This window comes from Nannobrachium achirus, assembly GCF_963921795.1.
Source record: "Nannobrachium achirus genome assembly, chromosome: 8".
In the NCBI taxonomy this organism is placed as follows: Eukaryota; Metazoa; Chordata; class Actinopteri; order Myctophiformes; family Myctophidae; genus Nannobrachium; species Nannobrachium achirus.
In genome coordinates, this window is record NC_137817.1 from 21,452,918 (window position 1) to 21,473,715 (window position 20,798).

The 20,798-nt window shown below is 42.6% G+C and overlaps 2 protein-coding genes across 2 annotated transcripts in view; both read right to left on the reverse strand.

Moving 5' to 3' along the window:
- LOC308289989 (rhodopsin kinase grk7-b-like) overlaps nucleotides 1-13,416 on the reverse strand; it is a gene marked incomplete at both ends in the record, with an annotated part of 26,643 nt that extends 13,227 nt beyond the window's left edge. Inside the window, 4 exons of the mRNA XM_080731768.1 lie at nucleotides 6,782-7,102; nucleotides 7,965-8,236; nucleotides 10,539-10,976; nucleotides 12,820-13,416. Coding sequence (XP_080587894.1) covers nucleotides 6,782-7,102; nucleotides 7,965-8,236; nucleotides 10,539-10,976; nucleotides 12,820-13,416 — 1,628 coding nt within the window. The remainder of the gene's footprint in view (nucleotides 1-6,781; nucleotides 7,103-7,964; nucleotides 8,237-10,538; nucleotides 10,977-12,819) is intronic.
- A 1,377-nt stretch (nucleotides 13,417-14,793) lies between these two features.
- Nucleotides 14,794-16,458, reverse strand: rnf7 (ring finger protein 7). The gene is made up of 3 exons (XM_080731604.1): nucleotides 16,263-16,458; nucleotides 16,120-16,167; nucleotides 14,794-15,361 (listed from the first exon to the last, which is right to left on the reverse strand). Exons 1-3 carry the CDS (start codon nucleotides 16,426-16,428, stop codon nucleotides 15,243-15,245), a joined length of 333 nt encoding a protein of 110 aa, XP_080587730.1. The 5' UTR covers nucleotides 16,429-16,458; the 3' UTR covers nucleotides 14,794-15,242.
- Between the last annotated feature and the right edge of the window lie 4,340 nt (nucleotides 16,459-20,798).

Here is a 20,798-nt window from a genome sequence, read left to right on the forward strand (position 1 = left end):
GTGTGTGTGTGTGTGTGAATGTGAGTCTGAACAACAGTGCCCCTCCCTTAACTCATTAAAAGCCAACCCCGCGATGTCGCGGGAAAAGTAATAGAGTATCTATAGTGCCATCCACGCGATGTCGCGGGAAAAGTAATATATTACTGTAACGGCGAGTAAAAATACCTAGTACAATGGCCGACGCTCCGGAGACGAAATCCGCGCTGATTTGTCATCATCACGGCTCCACGAGCACACAATAGTCATCCCATAACATTGAGGTGGACGGCCGATCTCATCTTTAATGTCCATTATCTCAAAACTACACTTTAGAAGCTAGGATGGAGGCAGATGCTCGCTTATTTTACACAGTTATAAAAGCTCCCGGTCGGCCATTACACAACTCCACGTGGACACGCATCGGTTCCGGCGCACGATCCGATGACGTCAGACCGGAAGTACTTCCGGTCTAGACTTCTGGCCTTCAAAATAAGACAGCGGCCGTTAATGGGGCCGGGAGGGGGCACTCTGGACCCCCTAATCCGTTAATGTCCTGGGCTCAGAATGAGTTAACATGTGTGGTCAGAAAATGTACTGCAGGCTACATACAGACGGACGCATACATACATACATACATACCCACACACACGGCCACATATAGGAGACGGTGTGACTACCGCTCAAAAAATTTGGGAAACAAACCTATCATATTAAAACTCTGAACTGAAAAGAAAAGAAAAGAAAAGAAAAGAAAAGAAAAGAAAAGAAAAGAAAAGGAAAAAAGTTAAAACCCACTGCACTGAAAACCCACAGAAAGCATGTTGAAACTAATTTAAAACTCAATTTGATAAAGAAAACAGACGTGTCACAGGAGCACATCGACATCTGTTCTCCTGTTCACACTTCCCACAAACCCTGCACACCTTCTGGGAAGAGTGAGGCCCTGCAGCTTGGGTGCTGAAATTAGCTGGCACTTGTGTATGCTGTGTGACCAGTGGGCCCTAACAAGCTCACTAAGCTCTTCATGCAGTCTATTGTCAACGCCAGCAATAGTAGGAGGCACTGGAGATGGCACCGATGACACAGCAGTGTTCGGGACAGGTGCATCGTCAACCATAGACACATGACATTGGGAATGGTCACTGCGCACTGCTGTGCTTGGCTTAAGTGACTTTAACGGCTATATCTCAGGTCTTCTTCTCTTGCATGTGCTCATCAACCTCTCCGGGATTTTAACAGGCTGGCCCTTTTTTCGGCATATTTAATATGAAAACACTAGTGAGAGTGGTCAGGGCAATGTGTCATGAACATCATACTGAACCCATGACCTCTGTCTTTCCCGTGCACTACACTAATGAGAGTTGAGTTGGGATCTACACCAGCTAAAGTGAAATATTTCTCTACATTAAGTTGACTTGGTATTTATTCTCTGGGCCTATTGGTTATAATCTTCTAATATAACCTAATAATGAACAGTCAATATAAAAAAAAAGTCAAACAAAAGCCGAAAAAGACCCCCCCCCCACACAAGCACACGTGTACGCACACAAGCACACACACGCACGCACGCACAAACACACACACACACACACACACACACACACACACACACACACACACACACACACACACACACACACACACACACACACACACCACACACACACACACACACACACACACACACACACACACACACACACACACACACACCAACAGAGATGGTCTTGGATTCAGTCCAGCCCAGCTGTCAGTCATATTACAGCAGCAACAAAGAATGCACTAAGTACCAGCTAATTAAATCAAACTGGATATACTCTTAGAGACTAATAACATCTCAAAGCTTATATTACTGCGTCTGTGTTGTGGTTACCCAGCACAGAGGAGTCAGTTACCTTCATGCTGTTACCTTTTGCCTCAGAGCAATTGTCTCATTCACTGTGCGCACACACACACACACACACACACACACACACACACACACACACACACACACACACACACACACCTGTGTGCACAACGCAAATAAGCAGGTACACACACACACACACACACACACACACACACACAAACACACACACACACACACACACACACACACACACACACACACACACACACACACACACACACACACACACACACACACACAACCCAACTGCCAGCGAATGCTCTGCAAGTGACCCTTGAGGCAGCATGTTATAGTTTTAAGTACATTAGCACATGCGCTGCCACATTTCTCACAGCCCAGGAAAAGAGGCTATAAAATGTTTCCTTAATACAGTGTTCTGTATCATTATATCTTTTGATGTGCTGGCCTTCACCCACTGGGCACTGGAAGGTCCAGGAGCATCGCAAAATAGCTCCACTGTGGTGGACTCAGGTTTCAGGATGCAGTAACCTTTTGATTGGTTCTAAGCTGTTTCCTTGGGATTTTCTACACAAGGGAGATGGCTTAATTCCTACTGACAGGTGATCAGAGATCAGTTGTCTGGTGGCAGTCTAGAGGTACATATACTGTGACCAGTAGGTGGATATTCTATAAACCCAGGGACTGGTATTAAAGCTGACAGGTGGGTATAACTGTACACAGGAGTAGGCTGATATATCCCGTATACTTGTACTTATCTTCACCTACATTACTGAGACTTTAGGCCTGAATGGTAGACAGAGAATAAAGTGGAAATAGGACAAGTAACTCTAGTCAATAGAATAGACTATGGTAGGGCACTAAATGTCTTGTATGTTTAGTCCAATTGTAGTTTATTTTCTTTTTTTGGTAAACATATGCAGTGATGAAACCCGGCCGGATGGTGAATAATCTATCCACGTTTGTATATCAATGCATGTTGGTGTATGGGTACACTGTGGGGTACACTGTGTTACCATGTGACATGGGTGAGCGTGCACATGTGTGCATGAGCTCGATTAGAAGAACCCTGTCCATTCTGGGCTCTGTCTGATCTGAGGTCCGGGCGCCATGGAAACTGCCCACTGGGACCTTGGAGGGGAAGAACTTCACACACGCACACGCACGTGTGCGCGCGCACACACACACACACACACACACACACACACACACACACACACACACACACACACACACACACTACACACACTACACACGCTATGTTTCTGTTGGACTGCAGTGCAGGAATTCACTTATTTGTGGAAATGTTAAGAATTCAAGCAATGAAGCCTAGAAAATTGAAAGTTAACCAAAAGCTAAAACCCTTCCAGAGTGATGGCAGGGTCATTATGATGCCTCAGCAGTCTGTAAGTGTATGCCCTCCACTGTGGGCTTCGCTCTATGTTTCGTGACCTTGCGTACAGAACCACCTCTCCTCATCCTCTTGGCTCTTCTTTTGCCATGTAAAGACAACTAACCAAAAAACCCATCTACGAATGATATATTTCAAGTCTAGACAATTCAATAAACCAACAACGGAAGACTTCACTGGCTCTCTGGCCTTGGGTACGAGACAGAGAGCTCCAACAAATCGACCTCCTCCTTCTCATTCTCACTCCCACATGGCTGGTTCTCACTCTCCCTGAACAGACAATAACCTCTCTGTCTCCACCATTTCACCACTTCTCACCTATCCTAAACGCGCACGCACACACACACCTAAATACTCACAAAAACACTCATACGCACAATTACCCACATACAAACACCTCTTCATGTGCTCGTATGCATTAGCATTTATGTAGAAATGCGTGCATGCAGCCGTGCGTGCACACCGTTTTTTCCAAAGACGGGAGGAGGCGGTGGCATCGGTCGTGTGATACCATCCTGAGGATGCCAGGGCACAGCTGAAGTGTGGCACAGCTCTTTGATGTTAATCCAGAGCATGGGCATGTAACAAACGCAGATAGCAAATTACACCCTGTCCCGCTTTGATCTCCAAAGCCCCACTCATGCTTGCACACAGGTAATAAGATTATGCATGTGTGAAGGGTGTGTGTGTGTGTGTGTGTGTGTGTGTGTGTGTGTGTGTGTGCGTGCGTGCGTGCGTGCGTGCGTGCGTGTGTGTGTGTGTGTGTGTGTGAGAGAGAGAGAGAGAAGTGTGTGAGTGTGCATTAGAGACAGTGTGCATCTATGTGCGTGCGATTTGTACAGTCTAAGATCTATGTGTATGTACGGTGTATGTGTATGTGTGTGTGTGTGCGTGCGTGCGTGCGTGCGTGCGTGCGTGCGTGCGTGCGTGCGTGCGTGCGTGCGTGCGTGCGTGCGTGCGTGCGTACGTGCGTGCGTGCGTGCTTGTGTACTGCATGTGAGTGTGTGTGCCTGCTCACACGCATGTGCCAGTCAAGTGCATATTATATCTGAATGCTTTGGAAGATGCATGCATGAACAGAGGGATTAATAACACAGACAGACATACATACTGTACATGCATGCATGCACAAGTATACATACAATGCAAGTATATAGAGTGGCTGTGGGCTAAGTGTGGACGTGCACACAGCCTGTGTTGGAGGGCAACGGTTACTGTGATGGGTCTCGGGAACAAAACCCTGGCAGAAGCTTGTAGGCGCCTGGTAAAAACATGTTCCTGAGACCTTCTGCCCAGTTTGTCTTGTCATCGCGTCATCCACAGAGGACTTCCCACTCGGCTGTTACGGCCCGACGGCTATCAGGTTGCGTCTTGGATTTCCATCTGAGCCACCCTCTAATCTCATGACAGGGCAGCGTGAACGGGACCACTTCTCAGCCATGTAAGGTGGCCCTCTCACAGGAATTAACGCAGCAGATGTTTATGTCTCCCTCATTACCGAAACATGTCTGGGGTTTGGGAAAGATATACGCAGTGACAGGGGTCGGCCACGGAATCAATTATGAAGGGATATTATGTTGGATTTATTAATGCACCGTAGCACAATGTTTAGAAAACACGAGCTGCTTCCCGCTAGTCTGACCCTGGCTATTAGCAAGGGTAGATGTTATCTGTTCACTTATGCTGCATGCTAGACAGATAACGTGTGCCTCTACTAAAATTAAGTAAATCGAGTGATATTTACACACACACACACACACGCACACACACGCACGCACGCACACACGCACGCACGCACGCACGCACACGCACACACACACACACACACACACACACACACACACACACACACACACACACACACATTAATTTACACATTTTGCCCTTGTAGCATACTTGGTAGGACACTTGTATCATGTGTCAGTATCTCGGCTATGCCAAATATGTCTGTGGACTTTGCAAGCTGTGTAAGAGGATACACAGATATAGTGTACGGCATCCCTTAATTTTATTCAACAATTTTGAAAACTAGTAGGTCTACTGTTACTTGGCGGTACTTTCTATTGCATATCTACCATGCATGGAAATAGAGTGGATCACTACTTGTTTTAGTGTTTCATACAAATTCAGTTTGGGCTAAACTCACGCACGCACGCACGCACGCACGCACTCACACACACACACACACACACACACACACACACACACACACACACACACACACACACACACACACACACACACACACACACGCACACACACAAAGACATTGAAAACTTTTGAAATTGCAGTTTCTCTTTTTTTCGTAATGGCAAAGTGCAGAGGGACTGGAATGGAGTATGATTAATCTGCTTCACTCATCTGTGCCTTTCAATTTAAATGAAGGTTACACCTGCAATCACAAATCTAGAGGTAAACAAGATGGCTACCTAAAGCTTAACCATGGAGTCTTTTCCCAAACATAGGTTGTCCACCAGTGAAGACTAAGTATATTAGTGTTGATTAACAAGTTAGTAGTATAGTTAGTCAATTATGTGGGTTTTTATTGCTTGTAAGAACAGGGTGATTTGAGGGCAAATACATGCAACATTATTGGGTCTGCTGGCAGAAATACAATACATTAATCTTTTCATATATTTCACAGAGAGCTATGAATGGGAATAACCTTGCCGCCGGAAACTCACTCATTAAAATGAACATGAATTGTTGGAGCAAAAGAGTGTTGTGGTGGCTGAATGCACTTAAAGGTATCTGAGGGCACCTAGTGTTGAATGCCTGCTACTGATCATGTTGGGGTCAACAGTAACAGGCTGGGCCCAACTGTGTGAGTTGGGAGACAGTCCCCTCACATGATAACAGGCATTCATGGCATTCTCGTGACATTGCTGTCATCTCTTACCAGCATGGTGCATTGCCATAAATACAGATCGTTCTGTACCTGTCATTTGATTACTGACAACGGTACTGTTTCTTGTTTACAAACACATGTAAACACTTACCGAGATGGCTGAGTGATGTAATGGAAACTATGAATACACTAGGATACGCCATCTCAAGGGAATGGAGGACAAAGACCTGCAAAGCTGTGTGAGAAGAGCCGGTGTTTCAGTGCTGCATGCCACATTTGCCAGTGTCTCAATCTTGAGTTACATCTGATAACACCAGAATCTATCAATTTATATATATATATATATATATATATATATATATATATATATATATATATATATATGCGGCATATGCCTAATGTCCAGATGGTGACGCGTGTTGAAAATCAAGTCAAAAATGTTTTGTGTATTCATTTTTAGAATCAGTGTCCATCCTGGAGTCAATACATACGTGGATAGGTTTCAAACATCAACTTGGCTACCTAAGGCACTTTATCTTGCCAGCCACCCTAAGACAGAGAAGCAGGCACTTGTAAGATATAAGAAATGAAAAGGTCTTTTGAGTGAAAGTATATTCCAGTATTTGGATGCTTCTAGCAGGGTTAAAGTGATGTTCATAAAATGTCACATGACCTGGATGGCACCCCTGTATCACAGTCATGTACACAGACTGAATCCTTCCTGTTGGGGTCGTTTAGTTCATCAAACAGTCCACTGTCAATCATCTCATGTTGCCATGGGATGGAGACTGCCCCTGTGCTAAATGTCTTGAAGAATTTCTCATCCCTGGCATCAAGCTTGATCTCTTCAACGTGGGAGGTGTCCCTAAACTCTTCTGTGTCCTTGGTGTAGACCACGTCGGACTTGGGCACCCAGGGGGCCTCCAACAGGCCTGCCTCAAGACGAGGGATGTTGATATTCCGAAAAAACTCGTGCTTCCGTGGGTCTTCACCCCTAAATGACAGCAAGAGAGAGGTTTTGGTTTCTGTTGGATGGGATGTGATAACACCTTGCCATGACAAATTTTACATTAAAACAATTGAGACATTCTCTGTGAAAACACGCCTGGTAGTTTAATATATTTAGAGAATGTTTAGGGAGCCCGCCTGGGGAACCGGAGCCCCTGGTTGTCCCAGGTTCGATTCCAGGCCCGGGTGTCAATGTGTGTCCCTGAGCAAGACGCTTAACTTCTAATTGCTCATGCGCTCCTTGTGGACAGCGAATCAGCTGGGTTTGGCTGAAAATACTGTGGGAGGAAATAGGTATCTATTAACACTGAATTATGTTTGTGCATGAAGTTCCAGCGCCCCCTGGTGCAAACGTGTGCCTCAGCAATGTTTAGAAGGCACCAGTTGGAAGGGGGACTGCCCATAAGTCTGACATCTTATTACTCTGACGGTGGTTAGGATTAAGGTTAGGTATATGCATAATTTTACTGAGGTTAGAGTTAAGGTTAGATTTAGGCTTAGTTTTACTGAGGTTATAGGGTTAAGGTTAGATTTAGGCATAGTTTTACAGAGTTTAGGGTTAGGGTTAAGGTTAGGGTTAGGTACTTTCGGAACAATGGGAGGTCGGAACAGGTCATTTGATGGCGAATAACTCCCACTGTTTGTCAGAATTAAATACATTTAATCTTGTCTAATGTACTGATGCGCCTCCCTATCCTTAATAGCAATGTTTACTGGGCCACGAGCTGAGGTCCAAAATGTCAAAGGCCTGTTTATATTTTCCTCCAAAACAAGTGCAAAATAGCTGCCGTATGAATATGATCAAAAGTGTGTTGTCAGGGTGAACATTGTATTTATTTTGTATGTACCTGCAACCAAGCCGGTTCTCAATCCTCCTCCTGAGGAAAAGGCAGATGATATGCTTGGTGGGGGAATCAAAGTTTTTGTGTTCAAACTTGCAGTCGTCCTCCAGAGTGCGCCGAGTCAGCTCATCCATCAGCACCTTCTCCCTGTAATCCTTAAAAGGCAAACGGGCAGCCACCATCTCATAGATGCTGCAGCCCAGAGACCACCAGTCCACTGATGTCCAGTAGCTCTCCTGCCTCAGGATCTCAGGAGCCATGTAACCATGTGTACCTGCCTAGAGAAACAAAACACAGTGCAGGGTGAAGGACGAGAACAGTACAAAATGGAACCACTACTATAGCCTAGTGTTACGGGCCCTGCCTGTTTTCCACACTGTCTCCACGGTGTCCTTTCTGTATGTGCTAATTATATGTTCGGTATCAGCCCATTTGCTGACAAGACGAGGTGTGACACTCTCTCAAGGCCAAATGGATTCGTTATTCAAAAAACATATGATTTTGCCTTAAGAGAGTGTCACACAATATTATAATTTAGTCCAGACTTTTCGTCAAGTTGTTTTGAGCATGAATTTTCTTATTTCCCTGACATATTACACTGTAGCATACCGTACACCTGTGGGTAGCATACACCCATGATGCCTCTGGGTCAGTCTGGGATTGGTCTATCACTGTGTATGGAGTATTTATTCTTTCCGGGTACATTTTGTCTCTGGCCATGGATTTGGTTCATTAATTTGTTTCTGTTTACTCTCCGGGTAGGTACTGCATGCAGTCAATAATACAAACCAAAGAAGAACAAGAAGAAAGAAAAACTAGTTAGGAATGAAGAAGCGAAGAAGTTAAGCCTGAATTAGAATTATTGCCAGGGATGAACATACGCAATCGGAGCATCTCTAGCCATTTCCCAGAAAAATAAGACCATGGAGTGTAATGACTTCTATGCAGCCCTTACATCTGGCTTGATGATGGCATTGGAGAAAATGGTGTCCAGCAGAATAATGAAAGTGACTTCAGATCAAATGTGTATGGATGCAGTCACTGTAATTGTGCACATGGTTACATAGTAGGCCTACACCTCTGTGGGTAGAACTCAGCTGGCTGAAGTTGAAAACTGAACTTTATCCGTGGGGTGAAATAGGTCTAATTATTAATAGCCTACCTCCTTTTCATCCACATTTAACACAGTATTTCTTATTTTTATCCCAGTTTGAAACAACAAAAGGTAACTGTTTATGGTGTATTTTCTTTCAGTATCAGACTGTTAGAGTAAATATCAGACAATTACATCACGTACAAATGTGCATCACATTGCAAACGCTGGAATGAAGGCTAATTGGTGTGATAGAAATAGACATTGACATTTTCATAACGTGAAAAGTCTTGTAAGAGGTTGCTGATTGATTCCTTCACAAAATTAATTTAAAAACGTGAACTGTGTGTGTGTGTGTGTGTGTGTGTGTGTGTGGGGGGGGGGGGGATCTTGCATATCATATAACCTTAACCACTTAAATTACTTCATTGACAGGATTCCCCCAGGGTTCAATACTAGGCTGGGACAGTCTTTTTTGCAGGTCTTTCAGTCCGAGTGTATCAAAAAAGCAAATCAGTTAAGGCAGCGGAAGCTTGTGATTGGCTGCGTGGAGGTGACGAAAGTCGGGGGGCAGAGATGCACCTAAACCCTAATCCTAACCTCAGTAAAACTAATGCTGGTGAATGCTAACCTGCCGACGCTGGTGAATGCTAACCTGGTGAATGTTAACCTGGTCGGACCAACGGGAGGTCGTCTCCACCTTAACAGAGGTGCTTTTTTGATACACTCGGACTGTCCCATACTAGGCCCCCTCCTTTTTGACTTCCTACAGCAAATTTCTTCGCCGAACAGCCAATCTACAAGTATACTGTGTGATAGGTATTTTGTTATGGTTCATATCATCTTTTTATCAATACATATTGATGACCACCTGAGCCTAAGGCACAGTGACTGTGTCATATAATGTCATGTACAGTACCCACAAGGTCTCTGTCTGGTAGAACTGAGGCTTTATCAACTGCCTGGAGCCTGTACCTAAACAATGAGAATTGTTTTTGTTTATAAGGCTCAGCCTGGGACATCTGGTGTCATCCAGACACCAGCAAGGACATCTCTCCCCCCAGTAACCTACTGTAAATGGACTCTTTGTCTTGTCATTTGTGGACAAGAAACATATCCTATAAACTGTTGGAACGTCATCCATTGACTGACCAAATGACCATACATAAACTCATGTCAAAACATAATTTGTCAGAGAGAGCACGAACCATTGATTATTCTGTTGTACCTTTGTCTTGAATACTCTCTCTCCAGTAAACATTTCATTCTCACTCTGAATCACTCTCCTGTCTTATTTCTGTGTGATGGATTAATGTATCTCATAGAGGAATAAGAAGGTGTTGTTGTTTACAAATAATAATATTCATCACTGTGTACTGTAGATTGTAGGTCTGCTATTTTGGCCCAAATCTTTGGCCCACAAAGTTTTGGGCCAAACATTGGATCAGGCCTGCTGGATCAGGCCTGCTGCACACCTTCACACTTACCTTTTGGCAGATAGAATCTCCTCCCAGCTGTAACACAGCCAGCCCAAGGTCAGACAGCCTACACTGACCGCGGCTGTCCAGCAGGACGTTTTCAGGCTTCATATCGCGGTACACAATATCCATGGAGTGCAGGTGTAGGAGCCCAGTAACGATCTGGGCAGTGTAGTAAACAACACGGTCCATGCGGAGGCCCCTGGTCCCAAGCTCATAGGTGTGGAACTTGAGATCTCCACCACTCATGAGGGTGATGACTAGACACAAATGGGTATTGTTCTGGTAGGCATAGGCCAGTTTGACTACAAATAAACTGTTCACTTTCTCAAGAATCTGCTTCTCTGACAGGGCCATTCTCTCACTAGATTTCTTCCTCAGCCTTTTCTTGTTCAGTTTCTTGCAGGCGTACATTTGACCTGTGTTCTTCACCTGGACAGCAGAGACCTAGGAAAAATGCAATAAAGGAACATTACCGTAGAGTTCATGGGCCATTAATAGTCTTTAATATTTACCGCCACTATACTATCCAGTGGTGGAAGAAGTACTGTACTCTCAGATCTTTTTACTTACATAAGTAAAAGTGGCATTACCACAATATAGAAATACTCTGTTACAAGTAAAGGTCCTGATTTAAAACATGTACTTCAAAGAAAAAAGTACAAAAGTATTGGCATCAAAATATACTTCTTAAAATAGCAAATCTACAAGCTCGCGATATGACACGTTGTGAGTTTTATAGAACGGCTATTTTCGAATAGACAAAGTATAAAATAGGGCTTAACCAACTCTGACGAAGGCTCTTAGCCGAAACGCGTAAGCGTTCCTTTTTGGTGTGTGCCAATAAATAAGTGGAAATGTGAGTACTTTGTCCTCCTGATTTAAACATTAGGGATGTGCTACCTTTTTGGAATTTAATTCCTATTTTTTAGGGCTTAACCAAGGTAACCAAGGTGGAAAACCAAGGTGGAAAATGATGTGTGGTCAATACATGCTAGAGTTCATTATTTATCTGTAACTGAACAAGCTGGATTACCATGTTTTAAATAAACGATTAAGTGAACTAAAACATATAGAGACAAGCCACTAATAACCAACATCATTAAAACATGGAATAGATTAAGGAAAATGTTCAAAGAGATTTGCCCTTTATGCTTTCAACCTCAGCTGAGGGTGTAGGACCCAGCCTCAAAACAAGGCAGAGAGCAGGTAAAAATGGGAAAACCCAAAATAATGTACCCATTATTAAGGATTTCTTTATGGACCAACAGAAACATGAACATTTTGTATCAAAGTAGCAAGAACTGTATCAGAATAGACTTTCCCATTTGAGAACGCTTAATGTAACAATAAACAAAACAAAACATGGGAAAGCATTCTGTTATGTTACATTCCAGAATGTCAGTATGTGACAGATAGAGATGCAATATAATATCGTTCATATTGTGTACATATCCCCATATACGTACAGTACATATACAGCAGACATCTCCTCAAATTGTCTTAAGTGTAAAACAACAGCTGGGACTAGATTTAATTGTCTATGGGAGTGCATACAAATTCAGTTGTTCTGGAAGGCAAGGCAAATTAGCAAGGTTATTAGGCAACAATTGGTCCACAATCCCCTTGTATGTTTATTAGGAAGTATCCCAGAGACAGAGTATGTAAAGGTGCATAAAGAAATAGTTCAATTCTTTCTAATGTTAGCTTGGTTGGAGATGACTCTATCTCTGATATCCAACGCTGCCATCCTAGACAAATTCAAATAGGCCTACCATATTAATGAGAAAGCGCACCTATTCTCTAGAATCTGGGGGAAACCACTGAACGGCTGGGCATAAAGCTCAAGGAGGTATGAAGACAACTGGTTGTCACAGTCATGTTTAATATATTGTTTGTCTATTGCTCTAATACTGACAATTACTACGGTTGAATGCTGTATGTAACTAATAGTAAAATGTTTACCTCTGAGTAAATGTATTGGACCAATACTTTTTCTAGAAGTATAAAGTAGGTTATTGAAATGTTTAAATACTCAAGTAGAAGTAGGGCCTGCTTCAAAATTGCACTTAAATACAGTACTAAAAAGGCAGTTAGTTGTATCTGGCCGGTAGTGCATGTGATTTTTATCAATATATTTCTGTTTGAGATACATGCCAAAACACTTGTGTGTTTAGTGGACTGTTAATAAAGTAAGAATGTAACTGTCAAGTGGGTGCTATAGTCACTTTTAAATATATTGTATATATTTATATACAATATATTGTAATCATTACAAAAAAACACTTACCTCACCAAAGGCTCCCTTCCCCAAGGTCCGGAACTCATAAAAGTACCTGTCAGTGATCATCTGCTGCTTCTCGTAATCCTTCCACTGCACGAACTTATCAAAAAAAGGACTATTCTGGTACTCTGAGAAAGGCGTTTTTCTCAGGAAATCCCTGGTGGCCTCCCTCACCATGCTCATCATTACCTCTTCAAAGTCTTTGTCTGACACTACCTTGCATCTTTCGGCCACATCCCCATTAAGGAAACTGAGAAAGCTGACCGAGTCAGCTTCACAGAACTTTGTTAAAATAACCTTTCGGGCTCTGTCCTTGTCTCCAGTTTCTGCCAGGGCCCAATCACTCAATTCCTTCAAGAAGTCAGCGGCTGCTGCATACTGTGGGTTGGAGGCCACGAGAAACTGTCTGAATAGCAATTTCCCAATAGGCTGTAGCTCACAGAGTGACTCATACCCTAATTTGCACATTGCTGCCCTGGTAGCAGAGGACCATTGAGGTTTGGGCAGTGCCAGACTGCATCTTCGTTTCGTTAGCTCTTCGTAATCTCCTGCCTGGGCTTTCAGGTAGGCTGTGTTGGCCACAAGATTCTCCAGTGACCCCATACCGCTTCTGCTGAACTTATCATGAGTCACCCACACACTGAGAAGCTGCTCCTATTTGACTGAATCACCCAATTCCCACTCCTCTCCAGGTTCCAGCCATAAGTTAACACCTCAAGCACCTGAGCCACTACCCTGGACACCCTCATGTCACGCCTCTTTTGGAATTAAAAATAGCATTGAGGATTTGTCGTTAGTTAAGTGTCTTTGAAAGTGTATTTGTGGACAGTACTCAGGGAAAGCAACTTATGCTGTTTGTACGTTAAGAAGCTTTAGGCGCGCCTATTTTTAGAAAACACACCAAGAGCCTGTATGCTGCACCAGGACTGACAGCATGATACATTGAGGTGCCAGCAGGTACTAGTCTTAACACATGGTTGATTAAAGCTTGCTGTGGCATTAATGGGCTAAAAGCCATTGTCTAGTTGAGGAGATTAAGCCGTCTTAGTAGAGCACACTGTACGTCTTTTGTGCATTACTATACAGGAACAGAATGAACACTTGCTATAATTGAACAAATCAGCATACAATACATTTAAAATGCATTCCTATTTACAGCAGCAAGAATGATGTTTGCGGCAAAGAGCTTGAAAGTGAGGCAAGTCAGGCGTGTGGTCAGGCACCATTTGATCTCAAACGCCACTGCAAAGCAAACCAACTAGTCTCTGGAAAGTGTTAAGGATTTGTCCATTTATGGAAGGTCTTCCTAGATATTGATTGAAGTCAGTGTACATCCAACATCTCAAAAGGGTGCTCTAAAAAAATATAAAATTTCTTCCACAATGCTAGATGTGTATGTTAATACAGTACAGTACATCCTCTGTGGAATCAGGCATTCCATTGGTTAGTCTGCATTGACCAGTAGTCCTGGTCAATTTAACCCTGGATAAATTCAATTTCTCTTATAGGGAAAAGAGTATGGAGAAGATGTGCATAATCTGTATTTATTTACAGCACTCATTAGGTACTTTTTCAAGTTCTCAACCCCATTCCGAATGCACCAAGTACAGGGGTGGCAGTGGCTCAGGGGTAGAGTGGCTGGTAGAGCATCCGGATGGCAATCGCAAGGTTCCCAGTTCGATCCTGGGCTCCCCCAGAGTTAGTGTCACTATCAAAGTGTCCTTCAGCAAGACTCTGAACCTCTATTGCTCCCGATGAGCAGGTTAGTGCCTTGCATGATTTCCTCCACCATTGGTGTATGAATGTGTATGTAAACTGAATGGGTGAATGTACTGCACTATGTAAATGCACCATTTACCAAGTACAGTGTAACTTAGGTCAGTTTGAATAAGAATAGAGTAAAATGTCAAAAGACGCCAACTACCAGCTCAGCTCCACTACTGCTTATCAGGCACAAATACGCATTATATTTGTCATTCATCTGCTGAAACTAAATAAAACAGAACAACCACATGGCAATTCATTGATGAACAAAAAGCAAATAATAGATGTTCAAATAACAAGTGTGCATAATATATTAAGTGCTAAAACAATTCTTTATTGTTTTTAAACAACCAGACATCTACTCAAAGATGTTTTGGACATCACCACAAGCAACAACACAAAGCTAGACTGGACGAAGCACTGTAACTATTAGGCTCCACCTCCTCTTCATAACTCTGCATCCATCATGATCAGGTTCAAAGTCCTCAAGTCCTGAATATTGTCCATTGTACTCCTGTGAGATCAACAGCATGCATTTGCACCTACAGTAGAAGCAGAGCTGGATGTGTCATTAGCTCTGCACAGGGGATTACAGTGGTCGGTGTCCACACTGTCAGACGCGCAAATGGGAGTGCGAGCAAGACATAATAGCCAAGATGTAGAGCTCATTTGCCGATTCGCTGTACAACCCAGTCCTGCTGGCAAAGAGGACAGCGATTGTTCTGTTTCACCCACAGGGACATGCAGCAGTTATGAAAGGAGTGGTTGCATTCTCCCCATACCACTGTTAAAGAGAGAGAGAGAGAGAGAGAGAGAGAGAGAGAGAGAGATACTGTACATCAGCAAGCAGTAGAACACAATGATAATTGGAGCCTTGTTTAGTTAATACAATGTGGCGTGCTTTCAGCTATAAAACAAGTTTTTACTATTGTATCTTTGAGTCACAACAAGATATCAAAAGGCACACAAATATTCTCCGTATAAATACGTATTAAATAGCATAACAAGCACTAAATGTTCTAGTGGGCCTTTGTTTTTAGAGCATCTTAAAAACAGTTTGTATGAATTGAGAAAAAAGGGATCCCAATTTAAACAAGCCTAAAAGCCTTCTTGTCTTTATAATCCTTTTAGTTATCTTGTATCAGTAAGCTGTACCGTCCTGTACCTTTCCTATGCAAACTAATAATAAAGTATTCAATCAATCAATCAATCAATCAATCAATAGGCTGACTGTACAACGCTGGTAAAGGACCCTAGTAGTCAGTGGTCAACCCTGCAAGCAGCTTCATCTACCACCATAGCTAGCTAATGCTACTAACTAGGTTAGATCAGATGACAACCCCATTCACGGGGGGCAGCCCTCTATTCAGAAACACCCCTACTTAGAAACACCCCTATTCAGAAATACCCCCACTGAGGTTAGGTTTAGTGTTTAGGTTAGGGTTAGCTGACACCTCGATTTAGAATAATGGAAGTCAATCTTCTGAATAGGTGTTTCTGAATAGAGGTGTGTAACCCCATTCACGAGTAACAAAGCCTTACCAACACAGTCCTCTTGTTTGTTTTCAGCCTGGCATCGGAGGCAAGCATCTGTGAATCGATTAAGACATTATTACAGTGAACGTGAACGCTTATAAACGTTAGCAATGTTAGCATGTTAGCCGGGGCTAACGGTCATTTCTTACCCATCACTTGCACTCGACAAATGGCACAGGTGTCACATTCCACGTCCCAGCTCCACATGGCCACGGCGTTCCACTTCTTCAGAGAAAACATCTTGTCGCCTGACTTTCCTGAAGAGGTGTTGTGTGAGTGTGAGTGAACTATACCCGGCTCATCGCCCTCATCCATCTTTGCTTAGTTGCTAGCTAGCCTAGCCGCTCCGAGCTAAATGGTAAACAAAATGGACGCAGTTGTTGTCAAGCAGCGCCGCCTAGCGCCAGGCTGCCCCACTTATCAGCCCAGTGCACGGCATCTGCCTCGTGAACGTGCAAGCAGGTGTCATTGATTGATTGATTGAATACTTAGCAGATACAATTTTGCATAGGAAAAGGTACAGGACAGTACAGTTCACTGAAACAAGGTCAATTAAAAGGATAACATTTTCTTGGGTGTGTATATAGAAATATATAACTTATTTTATTAGGAATAACCCCTTGAGATGTATCATCTCGTTTTCGAGGAGTTCCCACAGATTTACAAAGGTCATACATTTTTATACATATACGATATACACATAACTTTAACATATAGTTCACTTCAGACAACATCAACAAAACAGGTAGTTTTAGTTGACCTTACAGTGGACTGTAATTGGGATCCCTTTTTTCTCAATTCATACAAACTGTTTGTTAAGATTAGCATGTGAACAGTCACAGCTTGTCCGTATGTGTGTATCTCTGTCTATCTGTCTGTCACACATAACACATTACTGAGTAAACATGTTTGGGCTCTCACAGCATATCTCCATATATGGGTAACAGGGGTCTCCATATATGGGTAACTGGTCCGATACATCACTGGCCAAATGGCCAAGAATTGGTGCGACCGCGAGGTCTCATGTCACCCTGAGGCGTCTTTCTAGTGTAGCTACTGTCATGACTCATGTACCGTAACCTTCCAATCGACCAATCAATCAAAGACCACAAGAAAGCTTTAGGCTTGCATTGGGGTCCCTTGACAAATAAAACAGTTGGGAAGTCTCTCAGGACCCTTCTGTCTGTGTAAAATCCACTTCTTGGCCAGACCAGCATCAGGTGGAGATATTGTATTCTCTTTACCTACCTGTGGTCATATGTGGATATGGTCAGGTTAATGCCATGGATTCAATGTCATTGCGACCGTCAGGTCGCAGTTAGTATGAAAACGACCAGCTCATGTCCGTGAGTGAGTCAGTCACGCTCATGTCCTGTCACGTCTGTGAAAGCGCCACAGAGCTATGTGAGTGAGTGTGAAAGCAACACAAGAAGGACACCTTCCACCAGCGCAAGTAGGCCTAAACCAAGCGGTGTATATCCCCTCATTTTCCCTTGGATCTACTGTGCCAAATGCGACGACGACAAGTTTGTGCCGTATTTAGAAGCTCTGTCGACTTGAAGGTCGCTAATCGTTATTAGGGTGTGTTACTTGTTTTCTATTGATATACATAGAAGGTGGCACTGGTAATCCTAATCTATAGTCATATCTATTTTGGCCAAACTGTTTAATAAAATGTACCAAAAAATATAAAACAAGCTCACAATGTGCCATGATTTGATGCAAGTCATCGCTGTTTCCCAAGTTTCCTGGGTTATGTTCCCCACTTACCTTAGGGTTAGGTTGTCAGAGCACCCAACTACCCATATAATGGTCTGTTTGTTTGTTTGTTTGGCCAGAATAATAGCCTATTGGAGGTAGGGTTGTTCGATTAATCGATTTTTAATCGTAACCCGGTTTTTTTCCTTTGGAAGATTTAAAAAAATGGAAATCGTAAAATCGATTTTCACTTTAATTAGGGAAATTCTTACTCATTGGAGCCTTGCACGCGCAAAAAGTACACAGCCCCGTCCTCCTAAAGCAGGACGACAAGGTCCGACACCAAATTAATACTACTTTCTATCTGATGTGTAATTTCTTTGATGCGCGTTTAGCGCACGTCAGACTGAGCAGAGTTCACCACCACCGCACTGCGCTCACTCGCGATGGTTCAAGCAGCAAACAGAACAAAACGCTGCTGAGCTGGTAAACTTACTTACTTGTTGTAGTTTGAAAGAAGCTTATTAATTCTGTGTTACCCACCTACTGACTGTAGTCTACTCCTAGTCCTACTGTCCCTGTCACTGTGTTAATTTTGCGTCGGGAAGCGAAGCGCTTCGCCTCCGTTAAGTCCGTTTACAATCAGTCAACATCTCCGTGCATGAGTGGTGCAGGGCAGGGGCGTAGCCAGGAATTACATTTTGGTAGGCGAAATGCCTACCAAAATGCCTCACCAGCCTCCAAGAGCTGGCTTGTTTTGGCTGTTTTGTCACTCACTATTGATAATGAAACACTAAGGATGCTAAGTTGTATGTGATTGTTGCACAACTAAAGTTATTATTATTAATACCCTTATTGTTTTATTGCATTTTGCTATTTGGCTATATAAAAAAAATCAAAAAATGAAACAATAATGAAAAAAAAAATCATTTCCTTGCATTTTTAAATGAAAACAAAATAGTTGAAACAATGTATTATTCTTTTAACAAAAAATCGAAATCGAAATCGAAAATCGGGATTTCAGAGAAAATAATCGAGATTTTATTTTTTGGCCATATCGAACAACCCTAATTGGAGGGCCAACACCGTTCATTGGGGCCAGGTCTTCTACATACACATCTATTGGCGAATAGTGACAAGCGCGAACCGGAGGTTTACAGAATGCATTGGAGTCTATATGAGGGAAAAGTGACATTTCGAGTTACATGAAGCACGTGACCGGTGCTGTTTCTGAACCCGCATTGGCATCTAATGTAAAATGACTGAATTCTCCCCTCACACAACAGGGGTCACTGTTTGCCTTGATTTGAGGCACCTCTCTCTCTCTCTCTCTCTCTCTCTCTCTCTCTCTCTCTCTCTCTCTCTCTCTCTCTCTCTCTCTCTCTCTCTCTGTGCAGTGCAGTGCTAGATAGATAAGACTATGATAGATCTCTAGGCTGAACTCTGTAGGCCTATTCATGGAGCCCCCGCAAGTGAAAGCATTGCACAATGTTGTCTGTAGAATTTGACAAATACACATTAACTTCATCTCTTGTTTTGCTAGTACCAGCCTGGAACTGTTCATGAAGATATCTGTTGTGAACATAATCATTTAGATCAGTCAGGAGTCCTGAGGCCACGAGGTCAGCATTTCTCCAAATCATATTTCAAATGTGAAATTCCAATGTTTATAATCCATTATTGTGTTATCGGATTAGTATCACTGATCTGATCCATTCATACCAAACAAAGTATCTAAGCTCTTTTTTTCAGTGCACTTTCATGAACCACAGATGCTGGCTCCTAATTATTTTGGTGACACATTCCTCTTAGCACCACCATTCAGTCAAATGTCCTCCACATGCCCTGTCCTCTAACTGAGGCCAAAATATCAATTTTTAACACAAGATACAGCATCTCATTATAATCTCCTAAAATGAACCTGATTTTGGTAACCTGACTTTTCCTCTATAGTGCCAACAAACAGAGAAAACAAAACAACAAACAGAGTCATGATTATTTATGAATATGTATGTGATTTATTTTTGTTATTAATTGGCACGCAAATCCCAAATAATATTTGTGTTTGTTTTGTTTTTCCAGACAGGAAACCAAGGGCAGATAGAGGGGAGACATGCAAGACAAGATTGAGGTCGGATTCATTAGTCCTCAAAAGGAGCATATCGTCGTTGTCGGGTGGAAACCTTGTTTGTCTAAAAGCGTTCTATTGTATCAATCATTTAAAAAATGAACTAAACTATTGAAAACAGACGATCTACAAGCACACAAGGCGTTGTGTGCTTGTAGATCTGCTGTTTTCACTACTTTTGTGCTACGGCCTTGTATGATGAAGCAGGGCTTTGCTTTGCGAAAAAAATGTACAAATTTGAAACTTGGAGATACGAGGTTTCTGCCCGACAGTGACGATATGGTCTGTGCAATAAATGGCTGAGCTACAGTATGTACCAGGCACCAATACCCACTGTTTCCATGGTAATGACACTAGACCGCAAGAGCTTTTTTGGGGTGTTCCTTTTAGGCAGGGTGTTTGACTGTACTTGTGCTGTACTATTTTTTGTTTTGTTTTGACTGTACCTTTACCATTCTTAATTTTTGTCTAATAGAATATATCAATCAATCAATCAATCAACAACCTTAGAAGAGTTAAAACACTGATAATGTCTGATGATCCCATGTGGGATGGGTCAAGAAATCGTCCGGACACAGAAATAAAATATTCATTCATTCATACACCTTCAACTCATGTCCAATCAATTGATTGATCGATTGATCAGTCTGTCTGTCTGTGATGGAACTACAAGATCTATCTATGATAGATAGATACCATGGCACTCCTCATGGGCACACACATTTTTTAAAACAACAAAAATAATCATTAACTAGCCTCTCAGTCAAGGTTTAGAAAGCTCTCTTGACTGGAAAGCAAAGCTGTTACATTTAATGTTAAATGTGTGTTTAATGATTAATTTAATGTTAATTAGCTGGGT

Excerpts from the sequence above, each read along its gene's own strand:
- rnf7 (XM_080731604.1), bottom strand. The coding sequence starts at position 16,428 with ATGGATGAGGGCGATGAGCCGGGTATAGTTCACTCACACTCACACAAC. Across the intron at positions 16,168-16,262 it reads TTGTCGAGTGCAAGTGATGG|ATGCTTGCCTCCGATGCCAG; the intron begins GTAAGAAATGAC and ends ATCGATTCACAG. Across the intron at positions 15,362-16,119 it reads CAAACAAGAGGACTGTGTTG|TGGTATGGGGAGAATGCAAC; the intron begins GTAAGGCTTTGT and ends TCTCTTTAACAG.